Source organism: Malaclemys terrapin, chromosome 2 (assembly GCF_027887155.1).
Source record: "Malaclemys terrapin pileata isolate rMalTer1 chromosome 2, rMalTer1.hap1, whole genome shotgun sequence".
Classification (NCBI taxonomy): Eukaryota; Metazoa; Chordata; order Testudines; family Emydidae; genus Malaclemys; species Malaclemys terrapin.
Window position 1 is genome coordinate 40,999,040 of NC_071506.1, and position 23,593 is coordinate 41,022,632.

At 42.7% G+C, this 23,593-nt stretch overlaps 1 protein-coding gene across 1 annotated transcript in view; it reads right to left on the reverse strand.

Moving 5' to 3' along the window:
* The window catches only part of CPQ (carboxypeptidase Q), a 281,476-nt gene that overhangs the window by 62,977 nt on the left and 194,906 nt on the right, over window positions 1–23,593 (reverse strand). The window contains exon 6 of the mRNA XM_054019834.1: window positions 15,222–15,313. Within this exon, the coding sequence (XP_053875809.1) occupies window positions 15,222–15,313 (92 nt within the window). The remainder of the gene's footprint in view (window positions 1–15,221; window positions 15,314–23,593) is intronic.

Here is a 23,593-nt window from a genome sequence, read left to right on the forward strand (position 1 = left end):
GGTGTAGGTGGATTCCCTACCAGTGCAAAGCTAGCTGAGGTGGCTTCTGCTACCCAGAGTAAAGGGAGGGAAAGGGTGTATCGTAGGGTGGGGGGAGGAGGGCAGGTCAGAGGAAAGGAGAGGAGAGGAGGGGAGGGGAGGGGAGGGAAGGAGGCATGGTGAAGTGAGATTCTACTAAACCTGATTCCCCTCTGGCTTTAAGTACCTGAGGGGCATTTTGCCAGCAATGTAAATTAAAATTGCCCACATGCTGCTTAACTTATGCTGAGACTATGTACTGTCGTGCAAATATAATTGTTCATGTAATTATATCTACATTCAACTCATTAGCACAATAAGTGATAGTAATAAATATTAACTGTGATTGTAGAAAATTAAGTGGAAGTGGCTTTTTCTTTTTTGCATCTTTGCATGTGAATATCTTTTCTTATCCGTTTCTTCCACTCTCATCCTGGTGACTCACAAACAAATGCTTAAATAGAGATATCAAACTGATCTCCCTGACACAGATTTCCATGTTACTTCATTTGCCTAAAACATATAGGACAATACAAGTGAGATGGAGGTCATACCATTGCTAAAATAAGCACTCAAGAAACAATTAGCTGAAGCCTGAGGCATAAAACCTATTTGTCTTTCATTCTTATTTTTTTCCTCTCCTGCACTATTATCTTCTCCTTTACTGCAGCAGCCCTGTATTGATTAAAAAAAAAAAAACAGAAAAAAACCTCTTCCTGTTCATTTTAAAAAAAGGTCATCCTACCTGTTTTTTTGCAGGTACAGAACCACAACACACACACACATAGCTGTGCAACAAGATATGAAATAACATGCTCATTGTGACTCCATAGCACACACATCCTGCATTCTTAATGAAAGGAAACATCTTGTAAGCAGGGGTTATTAGAGTCTTAGAGTTTTCATCAAGTACCTAAAAGGAGAAATCCTATTATCCTCATCTCAGCAGCAAGAGAGAGCAACAGTAGCCTCCTTACTCTCAAGCCATCTGATTCCCTTGTGTGTGTGCATGCAAATAAGGACCACATTTCAGATATCAAAGTTTTGAAATTTTCTGTTAGCAGGAATAACCAAGCAGGGCCAAAGATAAAATCTTTTTTCTAATAAATACAAAAGTAAATCAAAATAAGTTGCTCCCGTTAGTATTTTTGATACAGTCAAGTCTTAATCTAAACGTTACAACAATGGACAACAGGTGCATTACGGACTAAATAGTTTTACATTACTTAACTAGAGATAGCAATACTACTACATAGATTTATTGTAAGAAAGTTTTCTTTAAGAGGATTTGAGTTAAATTTTACACTTGATGTAATGGTTCCAATGATTTCAATGAATTTGGCCCATTGTCTCTTAATTGTAATTTTCTGAGTTTTCCAGTTGTAGAGCTTGTAGTCAGTCTTGTTGTAGCCAGGTTGGTCTAAGAGGATATTAGAGAGACAAGTTAGGTGGGAAAAAGAATTATTTGTAAGCCCGAAAGCTTGTCTCTCTCACCAGCACAGGTTAGTCCAATAAAAGATATTACCTCACCCACCTGGTCTCGCCAAGGGAAACTAAGTATCTCTGCAATTAGAAACTCCCTGTAATATCTCTATTCTTAAATAAATATGATTTGCCACTCATGTTTTCTCAAATTTATCTACAGAAAGAGCCACAATATGGGTGCTAATAACCCTTATTATGGCAAGTTCCTCTTAGCCTATGTAATTGGGAAAGAATAGCAGTATTTGTGACATTTTGTGTTTTTAGAATTTTTTTTTATTATTATTTGTATAAAACCTAGGGGCTATACAATCAGGGCCCCAGTGCATTAGCCACTGCACAAACACTAAACACCAGTCCCTGCCGCGAAGGCTTAGGGCCTGTGACGGGGCACGATTCACCACTGCGGCGCCTCCTGCTGACTGTCCAGGGAATTAGTGCTGCACCCTCTTCTGGTGGTGTCTCGCCTGCCGTCACCTCCGTTCCTAGACCCACGTCACTTCCAGGATCAGGGTGTCCACTTCAGTGACACTGCCCTCCCGCTGTGCCACACTGTTCCCCCTCCTTCCAGGGGGACATGCAGTCTACTGTCCGGCCACTCCCTTCAGTGGCAAACTGCAGTCCACGGTCCAGCCACTTCCTTCAGTGGCTCCAGCACCCTCTTTGCCCTTGCATCAGGGCCTCAGTCTGCAGATCCCTGCAGCCTGCCAGGAGCTGCCTTTAGCTCTCAGGGTCTCTCCCTGCAGCAGTGCTCTGTCCAGGGTGCTTGCTGCCCTCCATTTGCAAGGGAGCCAGTCCTCCTCCCTTCTCAAGCTCCAGGTCCTGCAGCCCTTCTTATATGGGCCAGCCTGGCCCTGACTGGCTGCTCCTACAAGCCCTTCTGTGATTCACTACCTCCTATGCAGCCTCCCTAGGGCTGTTTTTAACCCTTTTTCTGTCAGTGTGCGACAGATGCCCCATCACAGGGCCTGATTCTCATTTACACCACAACTGCCAGAGTAAAGGGGCCTCAGTGAAAATGAGAATCAGACCCTTTAAGATCTAGGAATCAGTCTCAACTTAAAAGCAAGAACCATTTCAGCTGGTAATACTTTTATGAGCAATGGTGCTGGTGATTCAGTATGCAGACCTCTATCCTCTGAGTCAATACTGAGCAAGCTTCTTAGTATGGTGTTGGTAGTGGACACTGCACTGTTGGAGGTACTGTTTTTCAGAGGCAACACCTGACCAGCTATATTCAGATATTAAATATACCGTGGCAGTTTACCCTGGTGTCCTGGCCCAAACCCTATAGGTGCTGTGATGGGGCTTATCCCTATCACCTATTAAAAAAATATTCAAAAGCTCTGAAGTAAGAGGGTGCACAGGGAGTAGCTTAGGCTCCTGTGAAGGAAGCCCTTCCGTAGGGTCAGTTAAGAATACTTTAGTGGAGCCCAAGAGGTATGGAAGAGGGGATAGACCAGCAAATAAAGGAGAAGCTTGGAGGATCTAGGGAGAAGCCAGAGAAACAAAGGGAGACTGATTTAAACACAAGCTGTGGGGAAGCAGCACATGGGGCTTGGAGGTAGGAAGTAGCCGAGGGAACCAGTAGCATGTCTGAAAAAGTAGACCTAGCTCCTTAATACAGGGTCCCTAGGTCACAACTCAGAATAGAGGGTCCCCCCGAGGAAGGAGCATGCCAGCCCAAGAGAAGAAATATTGAACTAGGGTGGGACTGAAGACTGACCCCAAAGGACAGGCCAAGGAATAGCCCGGTGATGGGGGAGGAGTGAAGGCTCTTTTGTGTTGGGACGTTTTGTGAACTTTCAAATTGGACCTTTCTGTTATTCTGGAAGAGGACTGAACTTCGTGAGACTTGGCCAGCAGTGATAGTCACAGAAGATCCAGTGAGAACAGATGGGCTTGAAGATGGTGCCAAAGACAAGGACGTCTAGTATCATCGCACCCTGACACAAGAGGACACTACAGGTGGTGAGTACACTACTTTACAGGTGCCATTAGGTCAGGGTGCAAGGGGAGTGAGAGACTCTCTCCGTAGAACACCAAATAGCCTGTACGCTCCGTCATTAATGCATCTACTGTGCAGATACTGCAACAATGGATGCCACAGACAGAGTGTTACAAATAAAACTATACAAAGGCCTATGAGTTACTTAGTAGTAAGACATTATCTCCTTGTAGCTATATCATCTTTATTCTGTTGCTACATCAACTATGTCAGAATTGTACGATTTCCACTGTAGTAATGTCACCCTTCAAGGGTCCATTTGCCAGAAAATAAATATTCTTGGAACCTAAAACTAAACTGACAAAGCAAAAAAAGTAATCAATTCAATTCCATTTTATGCAGCTAAACTGTATATACAGAATGTTTAAAATCATACATCTACAGTACAGTAACTCCTCACTTAACGTTGTAGTTATGTTCCTGAAAAATGCAACTTTAAGCGAAACAATGTTAAGCAAATCCAATTTCCCCCTAAGAATTAATGTAAATGAGGGGGCTAGGTTCCAAGGAATTTTTTTTCACCAAACAAAAGACTATATTTTATGTGTGTGTATATCTATATCTATCTACACACACACACACACACACACACACACACACACACACACACACACACACAGTATACGTTTTAAACAAACAATTTAATACTGGTACACAATGATGATGATTGTGAAGCTTGGTTGAGGTGGAGGAGTCAGAGGGTGGGATATTTCCCAGGGAATGCCTTACTGCTAAATGATGAACTAGCAATTGGCTGAGCCCTCAAGGCTTAACTCTCACACTCTATAAGGCAGCAGGAATGGAGGGGGGGGAGACAGCATCGCAGACAGAGACAGAGACACACACACACTGTGTGTGTGTGTGTGTGTGTGTGTGTGTGTGTGTGTGTGTGTGTGTGTGTGTGTGTGAGAGAGAGAGAGAGAGAGAGAGAGAGAGATATGCGCATTTCCCCTTTAAGTACACTGCCTTGTTAATTAGATCAGCTTGCTGAGACCGCAGCTGCTGCCAGCAAGCTCCCTCCGTCCTGAGCCCTGTCGTGTGTCCCCCCTGCTCTATGAAAGATGGGGTAAGCGGGGCGCAGGAGCAGGGGGAAGGGGAACACCCTGACATTAGCCTCCCTCCCTCCTCTCCTCTCCCCGCACAGCAAGCAGGAGTCTCGGGGAGCAGCTCCAAGGCAGAGGACAGGAGCAGCACATAGCAGTGGGGGGAGGGACAGCTGCAATTGCTAGCCTGCTGGACAGCTGCTGCACATGGAACCTAGGGGAGCGGGGAGCTGATAGGAGGGCTGCCGGTCCACCCTGGTTCCAAGCCCCGACCAGCTAGCTGTAATGGGCTGCTCTTCCTGCAAGCAGTGGACAAAGCAGGTGGCTGCCAAACGACATTAGAAGGGAGCAATGCACAACTTTAAACAAGCATGTTCCCTAATTGATCAGCAACGTAACAACGAAACAACATTAACTGGGATGACTTTAAGGGAGGAGTTACTGTACTTATTCTTGTTCAGCTCTATTATCTTCATTATTCTACCCTGCCACATGGGAATAGTGCATTTGCACTCTCACAAACACATTTCAATTTCAAGGAAATCCATGTCCTGTTCTGTGCTGACTTACAGCACCTTTAAAAGTCAAATAAAAGAAATATTTTAATCATAACCACCAAGAAGTAGTTCAGGCTATCATAATCCAATTGCCTGAAATTTGCACAATAAATCATTAAAAGGTTAAGATATTTTTCATGATCAAATAGAATGTACAGAATTAATCTGCTTTATTTGGTTACTATGTATAATGAGGATTTCTTGTAGCTAGATTAACAAGAAGGGGAAAAATAAATACAAACGAGAATGTGATTCTTACTTATTTTTTCCAATTAAGTATTAAATGCATATTAGGTTAAACTGTGCAGGCTTCATAAAACAACATCCAGAGCTGAGCTGCAATGGCATAACAAAAATTAACAAAAAAAATTTCTGCCAAATTAAAAGTGAGTTAGGTATCATTAACCCCCTTTATTTGCTAATTTGATTATTAAATGTAATCATTGATAATATTTCTCAATCTACACCTAAAACCAAACAAGACTAGCCACTGCAAACAAGCACAGACCTCCTGGCAAAACATGGGAACAGTATCATGCATACAGTACGGTGTGTCTGCTGTGTCTCCATCTCCTGCAAACATGGATTTTGGTAAAGGATTTACATAAAATTCTTGTTATATAGTCTCCTGTTTTGTTACAACTTAGTCCATCTGAACACCGTAGCGTCAGTGATCAATCCAGCATTTAAGAGACACTATCCTCCTCCAGCGACACCACAGCGAGCCTGTCCAAGTGTCCTCTTTGACATATCTACCAACTGAGGGCTTGTCTACATGGGGAGTTTAACTTGCAGTGAGCTACCTTTCATCGACAAAACTGTGTAGTTTAGACATGGCCTCACTCATGTTGCTGAAAGTTAAACCACCCCCTTCCCATGTAGACAAACCTGAGAAATCTAAAATGTCCTGTATCAGAGGGGTAGCCGTGTTAGTCTGAATCTGTAAAAAGCAACAGAGGGTCCTGTGGCACCTTTGAGACTAACAGAAGTACTGGGAGCATAAGCTTTCGTGGGTAAGAACCTCACTTCTCAAAATGTCCTAATAGTGTTGATATAATAGCTGCGTAGGAATCCACATTATCCAATGCCTATTTTAAAGCACACTAGTAAAGAAGAAAATTGGGACCAACTCCCACTGTTCCTTATATGGCACCATTGTGATGTTGACTCAAGTCATTATATCATTGTTTTCCGCTACATTTAATCTGACTTAATTCCATTTATTTTTTCATAGTGAATTTTTAATTCTGTACCTTCCTCTCAAAATGAAACTTCCAGTTATTTGTTCTTTTAAGTTAAATAATGTTATGAGCTAAGTGAAACCTTGTTATGGGTTGAATTAAAACTTCATTCAAATAGATGTGTGAATGAATCCCCCATTTAAGACAGTTGTAAGAGACAGTTACGGGGCTAGACCTCAAACAAAAACTTATAGGATCTGCCCAGAAAGTAGGTCCGTTGTGGTGGGTTCAGCTAGGTATTGTGTGAAGAGGTGGTTGTGGAGGGGAGAGAACACACAGAAAACTGAAAAAGAGATAGACTGAAGGAGCAGTTGAAATCACTGTGGCTGACTAGAAGAAACCTGGGAAGAGGTTTTTGAGCAAGTTGCAAATAGTGCAAGTTGAAAAGAGTGCTCTTGGTGCTGTGAGGAAAAAGAAGCTGTTTCCTGCCATTTGATTCCTTCTGTGTTCAGAGACACAAGATTTTGTGCATTCTTTGTAAATAAACAAGATTTGATCAGAGAAAATACCAGACTCCATCTATTTCTACATCCCCCAAACCCTGAAATTCAACTAGCTGCTTGGGTCAAAAAAGGAGCACACAGGTGTCAAGAGAGGGATCCAGTATCCAGGGAGACAGATTGTGAGCTGGTATTCCTGTTGACCGAAAATGGAACAAATAACGGAGATGCTTGCAAAAATCAAAAACGGCCAGTAGGATTTAAAACAAGAGCTGGTGAATCTTCAAAAGGAATTCAGACAAGACCTGTAACAAAAGCTGGAGATGTCCCAGAAAAGGCTCAGAGGGGATTTGTAGGCTGAGATGAGCTCTATGTTGGAGCAGCAACTACGAAGTACCTGGACAGATTGGGAAACCCAACTGCAAAACACCCAGGCTGGAATAGTAAAATGGATTCATGAGGTGACCAGCAAATTATCTCAGTCATACACCAGAAAAACTGGAGACGAAGCAAGTTTCGGCCAACTTGGAACTTGCTAACAGAGATGAGCTGCAACCAGGACTTATGGAGTTAAAAACTCAGATACATAAGGAATTCAAAGAATCTATGATCACGGTGGATGGCAGCTACCTGGATGATTAATTGAACCAGAGGACTAGGGTTAGGACTGGACATTAACAACAGTTTTCTACCTCCTTTGTTACTCACAGAGGCCCAGAGGAGAGGTCAGGCTGTCCCAGCTCAAATAGTGCAAAATCCCACTCACTATCTTTGAGGGAAAAACTCCCTGGGAGGTTATTTGGTTCAATTCAATGTTATACAGTAGCTCAAACGAGTGGCTGGGAAGGAGGACAAAAACGGGGAGTTACTAGCAGCCAACTTTGGTGGCCCAGCTCTGATTGTACTGCAGAACTTACCACCAGAAATGAGACTGAGTTATTCAGATCTGGCGCAAGCTCCTGACATGCAGTTTGGAGTTGGTCATCAATCTAAGCTGCCCGGGGCACAGCTAAAAGTTAGAAAGAGAGGACAGAAGAAAACCCACCTGAACTGGCTGAGGACTGGCAGAGACTTGTGCCCTCATACCCAGATACCACCAAGGCCTTTCAGGATAAACTGGCAATAGACAGAGGACAGCAACACAAATGATAAAAGGTTAAGAAAACTGGGCACATTTAGTCTTGAGAAAAGAAGACTGAGAGGGGACCTGATAACAGTCTTTGAATATGTTAAGAGCTGTTATAAAGAGGATGGTGATCAATTGTTCTCTATGTGCAATGAAGGTAGGAAAACAAGTACTTGGCTTAATCTGCAGCAAGGGAGATTTAGGTTAGATATTAGGAAAAAATGTTCTAACTACATGGGTAGTTAAGTTCTGGAACAGGCTTCCAAGGAAGGTTCTGGAATCTTGATCATTGGAAGTTTTTAAGAACAGGTTGGACAAACACCTGTCAGGGTTGGTCTAGGTTTACTGGGGTCTGCCTCAGTGTAGGCGGCTGGACTTGATGGCCTCTTGAGGTCCCTTCCAGCCCTACATTCTATGATTCTAACAGTTCTGTTAAAAGCTGGTTGTGACAGTCTGTACCCCTAAGTTCATTCCTTTTACAGACTATGTTAATTTTTTTACAAAGCATACTGTGTGAAGTGTTAGTTGCATTTTACCTTTTACTTCCTTGTAACCAATTCTGACTTCTATGCCTCATTATTTGTAGTCACTTAAAATCTATCTTTCCGTAGTTAATAAATTTGTTTTATTGTTTTATCTAAATCAGTGTGTTTGGATTGAAGTATTTGGGAAACTTCATTTGGGATAACAAGATTTGTGAATATAATTTTCTATTAATTAAATGACAGACTTTATATGAGCTTGTATTGTCCAGGAGGGTGCTGGGCAATACAAGATGCATATTTCTGGGGGAAGTCTGAGACTGGGAGTTTGCTGGTGTTGCCCTGCAGTGTAATTCATGGGTGGTTGGCTATAGCACTCATACAGTATAGCTGGGAGTGATCTACATGCTGGATGTTGTGTGTGAGCAGACCAGGAATGGTTACTCTCACAACGAAGCAGTGTAAAAGGCACTGCGGGCTGGAGAACTGAGGGGACAACTATCAGTCCAGATTATACCTGAGGTAACATCACACTAGTACTCTGCCACAAGTGTCTAGAGAAAGCCTCCCTCCCAGTTCAGGAAACAAGCTGAAGGGGCAAAGCTTGGAGGTATGAGGATCAGCCTCACAGTTTTTGTTTATGACTGGACAGTTAAACAATAATAATGGGAGTTTGTCTACACAATGTGTAATAGGATCTGTGATGTGTATAGGGATAGTTGATACAGGTTCAATCATAAAAGAGTTATTAGACCAGACATGATAAGAAGATAAGGGAATAGGGGATCCAGAACTGAACTGCCTAATTGGTCTCACATGGAGATAATGACTGGCACAACAGCACCCATCTAAAAATTGGGTTTGACAATTGGACCTTAAATTTAAGCAAGAAGTCTGGGTGGCTGAAACAGTGGATGAGCTAGTAATTGGCTTAGATTCCATTATGGCTGATAACTGTGTAATCCATGCCAGGAAAAGTGTCTTACAGAGTCTGTCCGTGGAAATTCCCTTTAAAGATATGGCCCAAGTGAGACGAATGGTTTGTAGATAACTGGTGTGCAGTGAACTAATTGTTCTGCTCCGGGGGCATAAACCATTATAACAGCTACATGCTGTGGTTGCTTTCCAGCCAGGAAAAGATGGGGAGTGGCTGAAACCTGTTCTGAGAGCCAGAGTTTCGTGGGAATCTTAGCTGCTAAAGTTCTTGTGGCTACGAAACAAGAATTAATCCCTGTTTGTTTGCTGAATGTTTCTGACAAACAGCAAATAGTTAAAAAAAAAAAAAAAAGGACTGCAGTTGCAAAATGTGAACCAATGGATCTATTAAATACTGCTATAGAAGAAAACTGCAAGGGGGAAGGTGAGCTCCCAGAGCTTCTACTGGACTTGTTCCTGAGCAGTTCTGTACACTTAAATGGGGAACAGCAGAACAGTCTAAGAGTTTATGGTTAAGAATCAGGAGTTGTTCTCCTGAGCCAATAAAGATATAGGTTATATTGCACTGATTCAGCACAAGATTGATACTGTGGGAAACCAACCCATTAAACAGCCACCTCAGCAGTTACCAATAACAAAAAAGGGAAGAGATACTCCAGGCCATTGAGGAAATGTATCAGGAAGGCATAACTGAGCCTTCAACCAGCTCCTGGGCTCACCCATGTGTGGGTAAGAAAAAGGATGGCAGCACCTAATTCTGTATGGACTATAAAAAATTAAATGAAATCACTTCAAAGGTTTCTTAACCATTACCACAAACAGATGATACCCGGGATGCTGTAGCACTGTCAGTCTGGTTTTTCACAGTGGATGTTAAAAGTGGGTATTGGCAAGTAGAGGTGGATCCAAACAACAGGGGGAAAAACTGCTTTCACAGCAGGACAAGGTTTATGGCTTAAAGTGATGGCTTTTGGCTTGTGCTATGCAACAGCCACATTTGAGAGGCTAACAGAGACAGTATTATGTTGCATGCCCCTCTCAGCCTGTTATACCCAAATGATATCCTGGTACATGCTAAAACCTTTGAACAGGAACTAAAACATTTACAAATGGCCTGTGATAAGCTGAAGGCACACAATTTGAAACTGAACTCAAAGAAATGTAAGGTATTCCAAAAAAAGGTAATCGACCTCAGTGAGGAGGGAATGTTCACTGACAAAAAGAAAATTGAGGATGTACAAAGCTGGCCAACTTCCCAGGCACTCACAGATGTGCAGAGTTTTATAGGCCTCTGCTCCTGTTGCAGAAAGTCCATTTGTGGGTTTGCCAATATTGCAAAATACTGCATTGGTTGTGTGAGAAAGGGAAACCATTTCAGTGGTCAGCAGAGCAAGATGTAGCATTTTGAGAGTTAAAAAAGGCTCTGACTGCTCCTGTCTTGGCCTATCTGTGTTTCAAAACCCTTTTCATATTTGATAAAGATTCTAGTAACTAAAGTTTGGGGGCAGTATTGGCACAACACAAGGGACTTGAGAGGGTGGTAGCTTACTATAGCAAAAATCTAAGGTCTCCTGCGAGAAATTACTGCACCACCAGAAAGGAAGTCCTAGCAGTGGTTACAGCTATAGAAAATGTTCATCATTACTTGTATGGAAGGAAGTTTCTGGACAGGACAGGACAGGACAGGCTTCCTTGCAATGGCTCATTAGATTCAGGAATCCTGAGGGACAGCCTTGACTGTTGGTTGGAATAATGGCAGGGTTAGGATTTCACAATCAGACAGTGGTTAGGTCATAAGCATGGTAATGCTGATGCCTTGTCCAAACAGCCTTGTTGGGAGGCTAATTGCAAACACTGCCCCAAGCAGGAGAGCAAGGAATTAGTTGCTCAAGGGAATGGATGTGGTTCTCTTTCTTGACTTTTCAAAAGTGCCTATGTCCTTAATTCATCCCTGGAACAATGGGGATTGAGTTGCAGGAATGGACCCCAGAGCAATTAAAACTTTCCCAAAGAAAGAATCCTCATACAGGGATACAGTGTGAGTGGAAAATCAACCGGCAAATGCAACCAGCCTGGAATGTAGTGTCCCCTCACAACACCACAATAAAAGGTTTCTAGTCACAGTGGGAAAACTTGGAATTTAAAGTTGAAATATTGTACAGAAGATGGTAGAAGCCAGTGGGTGATGGATACAGGTACCAGCGGGTTGTCAGATACATTGAAATCTCTTGCATCTGAAGAAGTGAGGTTCTTACCCACGAAAGCTTATGCTCCCAATACTTCTGTTAGTCTCAAAGGTGCCACAGGACCCTCTGTTGCTTTTTACAGATTCAGACTAACACGGCTACCCCTCTGATAATTGAAAAAAGAAGTTCTGAGGTTATGTCATGAGATCAAAACTGATGGACATTTTGAGGTTGCAAAAACCTTAGCCAAGCTAAGGGAGAATTTCTATTGGGTAAAGTGCAGGGAGGATGTAGAAAGGTGGTGCAGGAAATGTGATGCTTACATTGCAAAGAAGGGCACTGGGAGTAGCCCTTTGCAGCAGTATCTTGTGGGGGCACCAATGGAGTGCATTGCCATTCATGTTCTTGGGCCCTTGCCTGAGACAGAGGCAGGCATACATTATTTGCTGGTAGCTATGGACTACTTCACAAAATGGCCTGAGACTTACTTAATAGGAAATTAAGAGGCTGCGACAGTAGCAGTAGTTCTAGTGAATTAATTCTTCACCAGATTTAGGGTCCGGGGTGAGGTACTCACTTTGAATCCGAAGTGTTTCAACAGGTTTGAGGAATTCTAGGGAGCCACAAACTCCACCATGCCTTCAGATTCTGCATGTCTGGGGTGCTGCAAAAGGTTCAGTAGGACTTTGGGGTTCAGCTGATAACCTTTGTAAAACAGCACCAAAGGGACTGGAACCAGCATACCCCATTCTTTCTGATGGCTTATAGAACAGCAATGAGATTACAAAGTATGCCCCAGAACTCATCATGTTTGGGCAGGAGCCAAGGAACCCAGCAAAGCTTTTGTATGGAGTTCCTGAAGAGGAACAAAAGGAATTGAACCATTTGGATTACACAGAAACCCTACAATACAAAACTGAAAAACTTCACACCTTTGCTAGGGAAAATTTTTGGATAGCCGCTGATAAAATGAAGAGACTCTATGATGTAAGGTCAAATGGGGAAACTTTTAAAAGAAGGGACCTTATCTGGTTCCACAATCCTAGGTGAAAGAAGGGGAGGAGCCTTGGGAGGAACCCTATACAAGTAGTGACGCAAATAAACAAAGGATGCAGTTGGGTCCCAGGACTAAACCCAAAGCTATCCATAAAGGCCATCTAAGGTGATATCAGAGGGACAGGATTTCAGCATGGCTGCTCCCTGAATCTGACAACTGAGGATGCTGAGGCTGGGAAAGTTGTGACCATAATGAGTCTCCCCACTCCAACAGAAAAAAGCAGGAACTGTCACAGCCACCAAGTTCCACAGAAACAACCGACATACCTCAGGAGCACAATTAAAGGAAGTTCAAGGAGAGAAAAGCCCCAAAGACAGGTTTGGGTAGGAATACAATCTTTTTCTGTTTGTGATGTGAAACTTTCTTGACAGAAAGACATTGAACATATGTAACAGTTAAGTGTGTATCATTAGTAATTTGTTAAATTATTTCTTTTCTTTCTGTTTGGGATGGGTTATTGGAGGGGGGGGTCACCATTTTAGGCCTCATCAAGATGATGGGCAAAGCTGAGGTGGGGAGTATTGTTATGAGATGGGTGAAACTTTGTTATAGGTTAAGTTAAAACCTCATTCAAACAGATATGTGACTGACTTCCCCATTTAAGACAGTTGTTAGAGACAGTTAAGAGGTTACATCTGAAAAAAAAGCCTAATAAAGTCCATCCAGGAACTAGCACCAGGTGGGTGGAGGATTTCATAGGATATTGTGGCCAGGTGGAAGGGGGAGAACACTGAAGGTACGTCTAAACTTAAAATGCTACTTCAGTATAGACACTCACTCACTATGTCAATGGGAGGGGTTCTCCCATTGCTGTAGTTTATCGCCTCTCAAAGAGGTGGATTGCTAGGTTGACAGAATTATTCCATCAACCTAGTGCTGTCTACATGGGGGATTAGGTCAGCATGGCTATGTCTTTCAGGAGTGTGGACTTTTCACATCCCTGAGAGACTTAGGGCATGTCTACACTTACCTCTGGAGCAATTGGTCCATCGGGGGTCGATTTATCGTGTCTAGTGAAGACACGATAAATCGACCGCCAAGCGCTCCGGTACTCCACTGGAGCGAGAAGCATAGGTGGAGTCGACGGGGGAGCGTCAGCAGTCAATCTACCACAGTGAAGACACCGCAGTAAGTAGATCTAAATATGTCGACTTCAGCTATGTTATTCACATAGCTGAAGCTGCGTAACTTAGATAGACCCCCCGCCTGCCCAGCATAGACCAGGCTTTAGCTATGCCGATATAAGCTTTCCCGAGTAGACCAGGCCACAGAAAACTGAAAAAAATGACAGAGAATGAGGGACAGACTGAAGGAGCAACTGAAATCATAATGATTGTCTCCGGAAGAAACCTGGGGAGACGTTTTGGGGCCTCGGGTGCAGGCTGAAAAGAGTGCTCTTGGTGCTATAAGCAAAAGAAGCTGTTTCTTGCTATTTAATTCCTGCATTCAGAGACACAGGACTTTGTACTTCTTTGTCAATAAATAAAACTATATCAAAGAAAATCCCAGATTCCATTAATTTCTGCTTCCAACTAGAACATCAATGGAGTCTTGAAATACTACTAGCACTCGGTTCAAAAAAGGGGCAACAATAACATCATAAACACACTGCCAGGAATTTTATTGCAAGACATGTATTCTGAAAAAACCTGCTGTCATGGTGGAACAAAAACTTTAAACATATTTTTCTTCATCAATTTCTTGGCTTTGCATTGTAGGTTTAAGTTTTGTTGAGATTAACTACTACCAAATAAGGGATCACAAAACACAGATAAAAATTAGGAGTTAGTTATATGATTACAGAGTTAGCTTCCTACAAAATGTTTATATTTTGAAAATTGTTGGCTCCAGGACAGTTTTATGAAGTTATTCTTCATGTCATGCAATCCTTTGAAGAGACAACTGTGCACAGCTAATATGGAAATAATATTATGTGATATTTTCCTCCTAAATACCAATCCTCAAAAAGAGTTTTATAATTTTACTTATCATCAAAAATAGCTAGTGATGGCATTTAAAATGTCCTTGATCCCATATAGTAAACAATAATTGGCAGAAAGCATTTTAGATCATACTCACCATTAAAATGTTATATATCTGTGCTTCCAAAGAGAGTTCTCTCTTTACTAACTTATTCATTACATTTCAGTGGATTATACAACATACAATGAAACAGAAATGTAAAGGGTAAATTAAATGGATTAATATTGCCAATGTGTATGGATTGCTCACCCCATAGCAGATATCCTTATGAAATATTTGCTTCATAACAGCTTTGTGAGGTGGCATAGTAGATCATGTAAAGTACACGCAGAGCTTATCATACCCCTTAACTTTTGACCTTCAAATGAGAAGTCCCTATCATTTTTCCCCTTTGCAAGCCAAATGAATGTCTGAGTCAGAGAGTTACATTAACAAACCAATGGAAGCTAAGCACAAGAGGATGGAACTTCCTTTCTTTAAAAGGACTATATTAAAACACAGAGTATTTCACAACATCTTGGATATGAAGTTGTGCCTACGTATCTGCAGGCAGAACTGGACCCTATACGTTTAGTTAGACGAAGAGTCTGACATTTTGAAAATCTAGTATTCTCAGTCAAAAAAGCAAATACTGTAACAGATTATTTTATTACATTATTTACCTTATGTAACTGGTAGTACTGCTCAGCACCCACCCCTCCCGGTTCTTCCGCAGTCCACAGCACCAACCGCAGAGTTCTCTTGGGGCGGAGCCCTAGGACATACAAAATTAAATATGGCTTTTAGTCCCAAATGTTCTATTTGTCTAAACAATTCTTGTGTTGGCCTCCATTTCCCCAGGGCAGCTACATATGAATTTCCATCAAACAGCCACCTCTGCTCTATGACCTCAACAAAAAGCGAGCGTTAGTACTTTTACTGCTGAAGAGTAGAAGACGTATAGCTGGGGTCACTATTAGTGTGGTAGCAGGGGAAGCTGCTGTGTGTTACAGCCATCTCTACAGGCCTGAACAACAGAGGCTCCACAGTCACTTCCTTACCCAGGCCTCATACACGGCAACATGTGCTACTGCCCCTGCCATGCCTGAAGTAAATCAACTAACCAAACTGCTTTCAGTGGACTTGCTGGTAAGGATCCTCATTATCTTCACCTTAATTGAAGATATGCTATTAGATTTGTATGAGAAACTCTAAGGGTTTTAAGTACTAAAGGACAGTAGGATATAATTTTGCTATTCATTATACATTACTAAGAATGAAATAGCAGAGAGAGCTGTACTTCAGATCCTTACATACAACAAGCTGTTGAGCATAAGCAAAGCTTTTTAAAGCAAGGCAAATGCAGGACAATTCTGTGAGAGCAATGTCAGCCGAAGGAGAATAGTAGGGTCTACACTGCAAAAGAGTTTATTGCTGTAACAGATCCAGGCAGATATAAATTATGGTTTTTGAGTTATGGTTAATTAATTCAGTTAATTAACAACAAGGAGTCCGGTGGCACCTTAAAGACTAACAGATTTGTTTGGGCATAAGCTTTCGTGGGTAAAAAAAACACTTCTTCAGATGCATGGAGTGAAAATTACAGATGCAGGCATTATATAATGACATATGAAGAGACGGGAGTTACCTCACAAGTGGAGAACCCAGTGTTGACAGGGCCAATTCAATCAGGGTGGATGTAGTCCACTCCCAATAATAGATGAGGAGGTGTCAATTCCAGGAGAGGCAAAGCTGCTTTTGTAATGAGCCAGCCATTCCCAGTCCCTATTCAAGCCCAAATTACTGGTGTTAAACTTGCAAATGAATTTTAGTTCTGCTGTTTCTCTTTGAAGTCTGTTTCTCAAGTTTTTTTGTTCAAGTATAGCTACTTTTAAAGCTGTTATAGAATGTCTTGGAAGATTGAAGTGTTCTCCTACTGGCTTTTGTATGTTAATTAAATCTGGTAAATTAGTTCATGAAAAAGTATATTTATTCTGTGCATCAACATTTAACACTTTTTAAAAAAAATGCTTAGAGCTCCCATACAGTATAATTTTTAAGAATGGTCAAGAAAAGATGGGCATAGGGTGAAGCCAGTTGTGAAAAAGTTATTGGAATGTAGTCATGAACATCTCTGTCACTAATTATAACCACCACCACCCATTTTTCCCCACCTGAAAGAAATCAGGAATACAATAAATATGAAATATTCAAAATATGAAAAACGTACACTTCCCATTATTCTGTAATTCAGTAAGTACTAACAATAGAATCCAGTAATTAAAACATTTTCTAAATGCAAGTCACCTGTCCTAAATGCAGCAGAACGCTCGTTTTTTAAAAACAACCCTCCCCCCCAATCCCAACAGTTTGCTGCTCCACTTCTAAGTAATTACAACACAGGATTAGTATCCTTCCTATTTCAAATCAGCCAGATGGCCAATAATGTTATATTATGATAATAATATAGATATTGCATTGAAGTTAGCAAGACTACGGCCACAAAATAACCAAACGTGGCAGCAGCTTGGTTCATAAAAAAGGCTGTTCTAAGACATAAATCATGTGCTGGCCCCAAACCCACATCAGAAGAGAGTGTGTCATGTTCCAAATGGTGCTAAAGGTTAAGACTTAAGTGACAATTAGAGAAGATATTTGAAAGGTTGTTTTTATTTAACTATCACATCACAAAATACTACACACTGAGGGCCAAGCCTTGGTCCATTGCATAAAGTCTATGTAAAGGGGCTTTGTGCAAGGGAAACTCTTGACAGGTAAAAGCAGAATTTTCCCTCTCTCCCTAGGCCGTGGAGCACCGGCACAGCTGCTGCTATACCACAGAGGTTTGTAGTAGCCACTGCTGCCCCTAAAGTTGCACTACATGGAGGGAAGGGTTTGGTCAATATCTTCATGTGGTTATGGAACCAATGTTCAAACCTGCACCCCTCCAATGGCTCACCCCCATACTGTTGTGGTATATATTCACAAGTTAGCAGAATTGCAAAGAAAACTGCTCTGTGCCTGATGTTATTAAAAAGGAAATTTTTTGTTTAAGGCACATTCTTTTTAATCGAGTTTACTATGGCTTAAATAAGGGTTTTGTTTTAAAACACTGCTTCCTAATAAGGCATAAACCACCAGAACAGCAAGAGATTTTTTTTTTTGGCATAATATCTAGTAAAAGTATTGGTAAAATGTCATTTAGCCTAGAAAACCATGTTCTGTGATGATTAGAGTATACTATATGGAGAATTGTATGGCAAACTTCAAGCCAATCACTGCTTTAGTACACAGAAGAACAAAAGCATAAATAAAATAAATGTGTCTCAGCTTTTCCACCTAGATAAATGATAGAATATACACTTTAAATGATGACACTAGAAAAATAAGATTTTTTTATTTAGATGTTATATAAACACAACATAGGTCACTCTTGCAATCTGCAGCTGGTTATAACATTATTTTCTTGATTTATTAATGCAATGATCCTATCGTGCCCTTATGGATGCCCTGTATATCTAATACCAGTATGCAATTCAAATGAAAGTGGAGGAACTTGACACTTGTTCAAACCATACAAAGTCAATATTCCTCATTCTGAGAGATGTACTGCACTCAAATAAGGCTGTCTAACACTGGGAGAATGTGGGTGGATAAGAGGAAGATGATGTCCAAAAGAGGATGGAAGGCACCCAAAGTAATAATTAATCTTTTCTTAATCGTGCAAAATTAAGAACACATCCAAGGTAACCACAGACCCTTCTCTAGGAGCAGATTCATTCAAAAGTCTGCCAGGTTCCAATACAGCAGAAAATGAACTGCACTATGTGGAATCTCACCTTTAACTAGGAAAAGTGTTCATTTACTCACATTTTGAGCAAGTCCCTTGACTTCATTCAAACATACAGGCCCTGATTCTGATCTCATGTTTCGAAGGAGTTGTTCCTGATTTACCCCAATGAGAGTAAGAAGAGAATAGCCCCATACTGTGCAAATGCTTGTCACAGAACCTAGTTACCACACTAGCTTGGTAAAATTTCACTAAAATGTATTTTACCTAGGGTGACCAGATGTCCTGATTTTATAGGGACAGTGCCGATATTTGGGGCTTTTTCTTATATAGATGCCTATTACTCCCACCCCCATCCCCATTTTTCACACTTGCTATCTGCTCACCCTATTTTACCCCCTAGTTTCTATACCCACATTGCCCACTCTGGGCAAGAGAAATAATACAGGGGCCTGGCCCTCAGGATAAATTTTAAAAGCCATTACAATCTACCTCATTTTTAGGGTGACTGGAGCTAAGTTCCCTCTAAGCTGTGCAGCCGTGCTGCAGGCTATCAAGGTCCACGCAGGTAGGGAGAGGTGCCTCTCCCCTGGCACCAGAGCTGCCCCGGTGGGGAGAGGTGCTCTCCCTCAGGCTGCTGAGGTGAGAGAGTGTTGGGGGGAGTCCTCTCTCTCCACCACAGCCCTGGGGCAGCCTGCACTCCAAACCCTTCAACCCTGGCCCCACCCCAGAGCCCTCACCCCCCCATACCCCAATCCTCTGCCCTAGCCCTGAGCCCCCTTCCGCACTCCAAGCCCCTCATCTCCGGCCCCACCCCAGAGCCCACACCCCCAGAGCCCTCACCCCTCCACACCCCAATACTCTGCCCTAGCCCTGAGCCCCCTCCCACACTCTGAACCCTTCGGCCCCACCCCCACCATACATCACCTCCATATTGGTGCACATGGTGCAAATTCATTCCACACGTGGATGTTAAAAAATTAGAGGGAACATTGGACTGGAGGTAGGCGTGCATGTGAGTCTCATGCCACCACTTCTGTCCTATTACATCCTAGATGCCAATGCAGTTAGTCGGCATTCCTCAGCATCCTTCCATTGTACAGTACTTTACTGTAATAACCCCCAAACACTGCAGTATCACTAATGTAAGATGTAATCCTTACTGATATCATGTTCTCTTATCTCACTTAAGCAATCCTAAAGCATCCACCAACTTCAGTGGGAACAAGATCAGAGATAATATCAAATAACCAAACCAAATGAGTGCATGAGCACCATTACAAACCTGCCCTGTAATCACAAGTGTTTGCTGGATATTCACAAAAGTTAGTTTTATAAGATTATCTTTGATCTGAGTGGCTTCGGATACTGCAACCAAATGCATTAATAGTAGTGTTTATGCCATAATTAATTGAAAAGTTCATTGCTAGCAATATAGAGACATATATGTATGCACCATTTGTTAATCTTGAGTTGCACCTGGATGCATTATATACCTTGATGTGCTTATTATTACTCCATACATGTTATCACAACCCTCGATCAGTTCCCCAGGTGAAAATGCACCACGGATTCGATGTGCTCCGAGTTTGCAGGGGCTGAACAGAGTTTATGTGCTGGGCCTCTAGGCACACATCCCAGGTACAGACACACTTCTTGGCAGTCCACTTGCCTAGACCTTGAAACTAGTGCTCTTGCCCCAAGCCTCCCTGTAGCTGCTACACCTTCACAGAGTTCCACCCAAGCTGTGGACCCTCTGGTTTACTGTTTCCCTCTTCAGAGGCTACATCACAGTAAAAGCAAGTAATACAATGACTTTGCAGAGGAATGTCTAAACACACATATAATTTACTCTTAGATAGCAAAAGAGCCATACAGGTCTATGGAAAAACAACAAAACCTGCGCACAAATCCCTGCCTCAGTTTCTCCAACAGCCATGTGGGATTTAGTTAGTCTCTCTTCCGGGGATTCAGGATTTATCTTCTCCTCCTTCTCAGCCATGTCTGCGTCTGGTCCTAGTCTTCTCCCCTTTCTAAAATGGCCAACGAGAGCACCTCCCTTTTATAAATTTCCAATCCTCCCCCACCCCCTGCCTCTGCCCTTGTCAGATGACTCTCCTCAGTGGTTACAAACTCACTTTGTTGAATGGTTGCACGGGAGGCTGCTAGCTCATTGTCTTATGGTGCTTGTATTTGAATGGGGGACACTCCAGGTTAATGACCCTTGATAGCTATGCATTCTTAGCCTTCTGCTAGGCACAAGAATCTCTCCAGACACCTCCCTGGAGGTTTCAGCAGAAGATGGATGGTAAAAGGCAAAAAAATTGACATAGTATACACTTACAATCAAAATGGCATTCACAAAACAAAATGAGTTTGTAGTTTGATACAGATACGTATAGACATATGCAAATCAGTCACAGGCATTTATACTGGTAAACGTATACTCTATACTTCAGAGTGTACTTAAAAGGGAAAGGAGGAGATGTGAACAAAGGTCATGTTATAGATAGAGAAGGGTATTTACCACAACTAAAAGTGGTCATCATATTACCAGGAATATATTATTTGCGAGTATAAACATTTTTAAATGTTGGAAAAGCTCTCTAATTCCCAATGCACTAAAACAGTCCTACTTCTCTTATCAATATTGCTGGAACTATATCAGTTCCTAAGGTATTCTGAATATCCTGAGACATATATTGGTGGTAAGATGGCAGCAAAACTAACTGTCATCTCTGTAAATATGCATTCCAGAACTGGCTAGACTAGAGGTTACTTAAATATTTTAGGCCACCTTTGTTAAACATTAAGCTTGATGATCGAGAACTTGATGAAGCTATGGCTTTATCAAATTAACAAGGCTAACTTTGAGCAGAGATTATCACCCTCAAAAAACAACTCAAAAGTAAATTAATTAAAAAAAAGTTGGGTTACAAGTCACTAACACAAAAAAGAAAGAAATTAAATTTAATGCTGACACACAAAGTCGTTAATTTGTTGTGCTACTGATAGTAGAGTTCAGGGTTTTACATACAATGTCTAAAATCCTGATCCCACTGAAACCAATGGCAACTCTGCCCATATATGTTGCATAACCAAAGTATAATTGACTAAGACCTGGTCTACACTAGGAGGTTATGTCAAATTTAGCAGCGTTAATTCGAATTAATCCTACACCCGTCCACACAACGAAGCTATTTATTTCGACATAGAGGTCTCTTTAAATCGATTTCTGTACTCCTCCCCGACAAGGGGAGTAGCACTAAATTCGACATGGCCATGTTGAATTAGGGGGTTAGTGTGGACGGAATTCAACGCTAATAGCTCCGGGAGCTATCCCACAGTGCACCACTCTGTTGACGCTCTGGACAGCAGTCCGAGCTCGGATGCTCTGACCAGCCACACAGGAAAAGCCCCGGGAAAATTTGAATTCCTTTTCCTGTCTGGCCAGTTTGAATCTCATTTCCTGTTTGGACATCGTGGCGAGCTCAGCAGCACTGACAATGATGCAGAGCTCTCCAGCAGAGGTGACCATGCAATCGCAGAATAGAAAGAGGGCCCCAGCATGGACTGATCAGGAAGTCTTGGATCTGATCACTGTGTGGGGTGATGAGTCCGTGCTTTCGGAGCTGAGATCGAAAAGACGGAATGTGAAGATCTACGAGAAGATCTCAAAAGCCATGACGGAGAGAGGATACAGCCGGGATGCAACACAGTGCCGCATGAAAATCCAGGAGCTGAGACAAGTGTACCAGAAGACCAAAGAGTCAAACGGACACTCCGGATCCCAGCCCCAGACATGCCGTTTCTACGAGGCACTGCATTCCATTCTAGATGTGGCCGCCACCACTACCCCACCACTGTCCGTGGACTCTGACGATGGGGTATTGTCGACGGCCGCTTCTTCGGAGCTGTTCGCAGATGGGGAAGATGAGGAAGGAGATGAGGAGGACGAGGCAGTCGACAGCGCTTTCAACGCTGATTTCCCCGACAGCCAGGATCTCTTCATCACCCTCACGGAGATCCCCTACCAACCCTCCCAAGGCAGTAACCTGGACCGTGAATCAGGGGAAGGATCAGTAGGTAAGTGTTTTAAACATTTATTTTGAATAGAAGAGGCATGGTATGTTAGCAATGGGTTTTTAATGATTAGTTTGCCCTAGGCGCTTAACTTTTTAGTCCTTGCCAGTGCAGCTACTGGAAAAGTCTGTTAACATGTCTGGGGATAGAGTAGAAATCCTCCTGGGACATCTCCACGAAGCTCTCCTGGAGGTAATGTGAAAGCCTTTGCATCAGGTTCCTGGGGAGAGTGGCCTTATTGCCTCCTCCATGGTAGGAAACTTTTCCGTGCCAGGCTAGCAGCAGGTACTCTGGTATCATTGCCTGGCAAAGCATGGCAGCATACAGCCCTGGTGTTTGCTGGCATTCACGCAGCATGCGGTCTTTCTCTGTCTCCGTAATCCTCATCAGAGTGATATCACTCACAGTGACCTGCTTTGAATTAGAGGAATTTTAGTACGGAGACTGATTTCCTGTTCCTTTAAATAACTGTAACCAGCGGTTTACAGCCATGCAGTGGGGGCAGGGAGGCGAACCGGTCATGCTGAGCGGTTCGCCGGCAGCGTGCAGGGATCTTTCCTGGGGACAGCCAAGTGGTGGGGGCGGGGAGGCGAACCGTTCCTGCTGAGTGGTTCGCCGGCAGCATGTAGGTATCTTTCCTGGGGACAGCCACGATGGGGGTGGGACAGGGGCAGAGTTCAGAACTTATGGTCTGTTCCCGAGCCGAGGCAGCACAGCAGACCCAGTGGAGGGACAACATGTCGCAATACCAGCGATCACACAGCGATCACCTGTAGATGTTCTGCAGGACTGGAGGCAGGAGGACATAGCCCTGCTGCATTCTATCTCTAACTGCCCTCCCCCGCCACAAAGTCCCATCTCCCCCTCACCCAAAGTCCCAAGAAGGAGGGGTGGCAGGGGCCGTGAAAACAGTCACTCCACCCCTGCAGACTGCTCAAATTGCAGAAGGCTCTCATTCCCAAAGATTTGATATGTCCTTTCCTTCCCTCCAAATGCACCTCACCCAAGCCCCCGTCCCAGTTTCATCCCCTAACTGTGTAGTTCTTAATAAAAAATACGTTTGTTAATTACTGTTTCTGTCATGTTCTTTTAGAGGACAGTGTGTTTGAAGGGGGGGAAAGGGATTGGTAATTGGAGAGAACAGTCACCTTTACCAGGGTACAGACACGGGGGCAGGTTCAG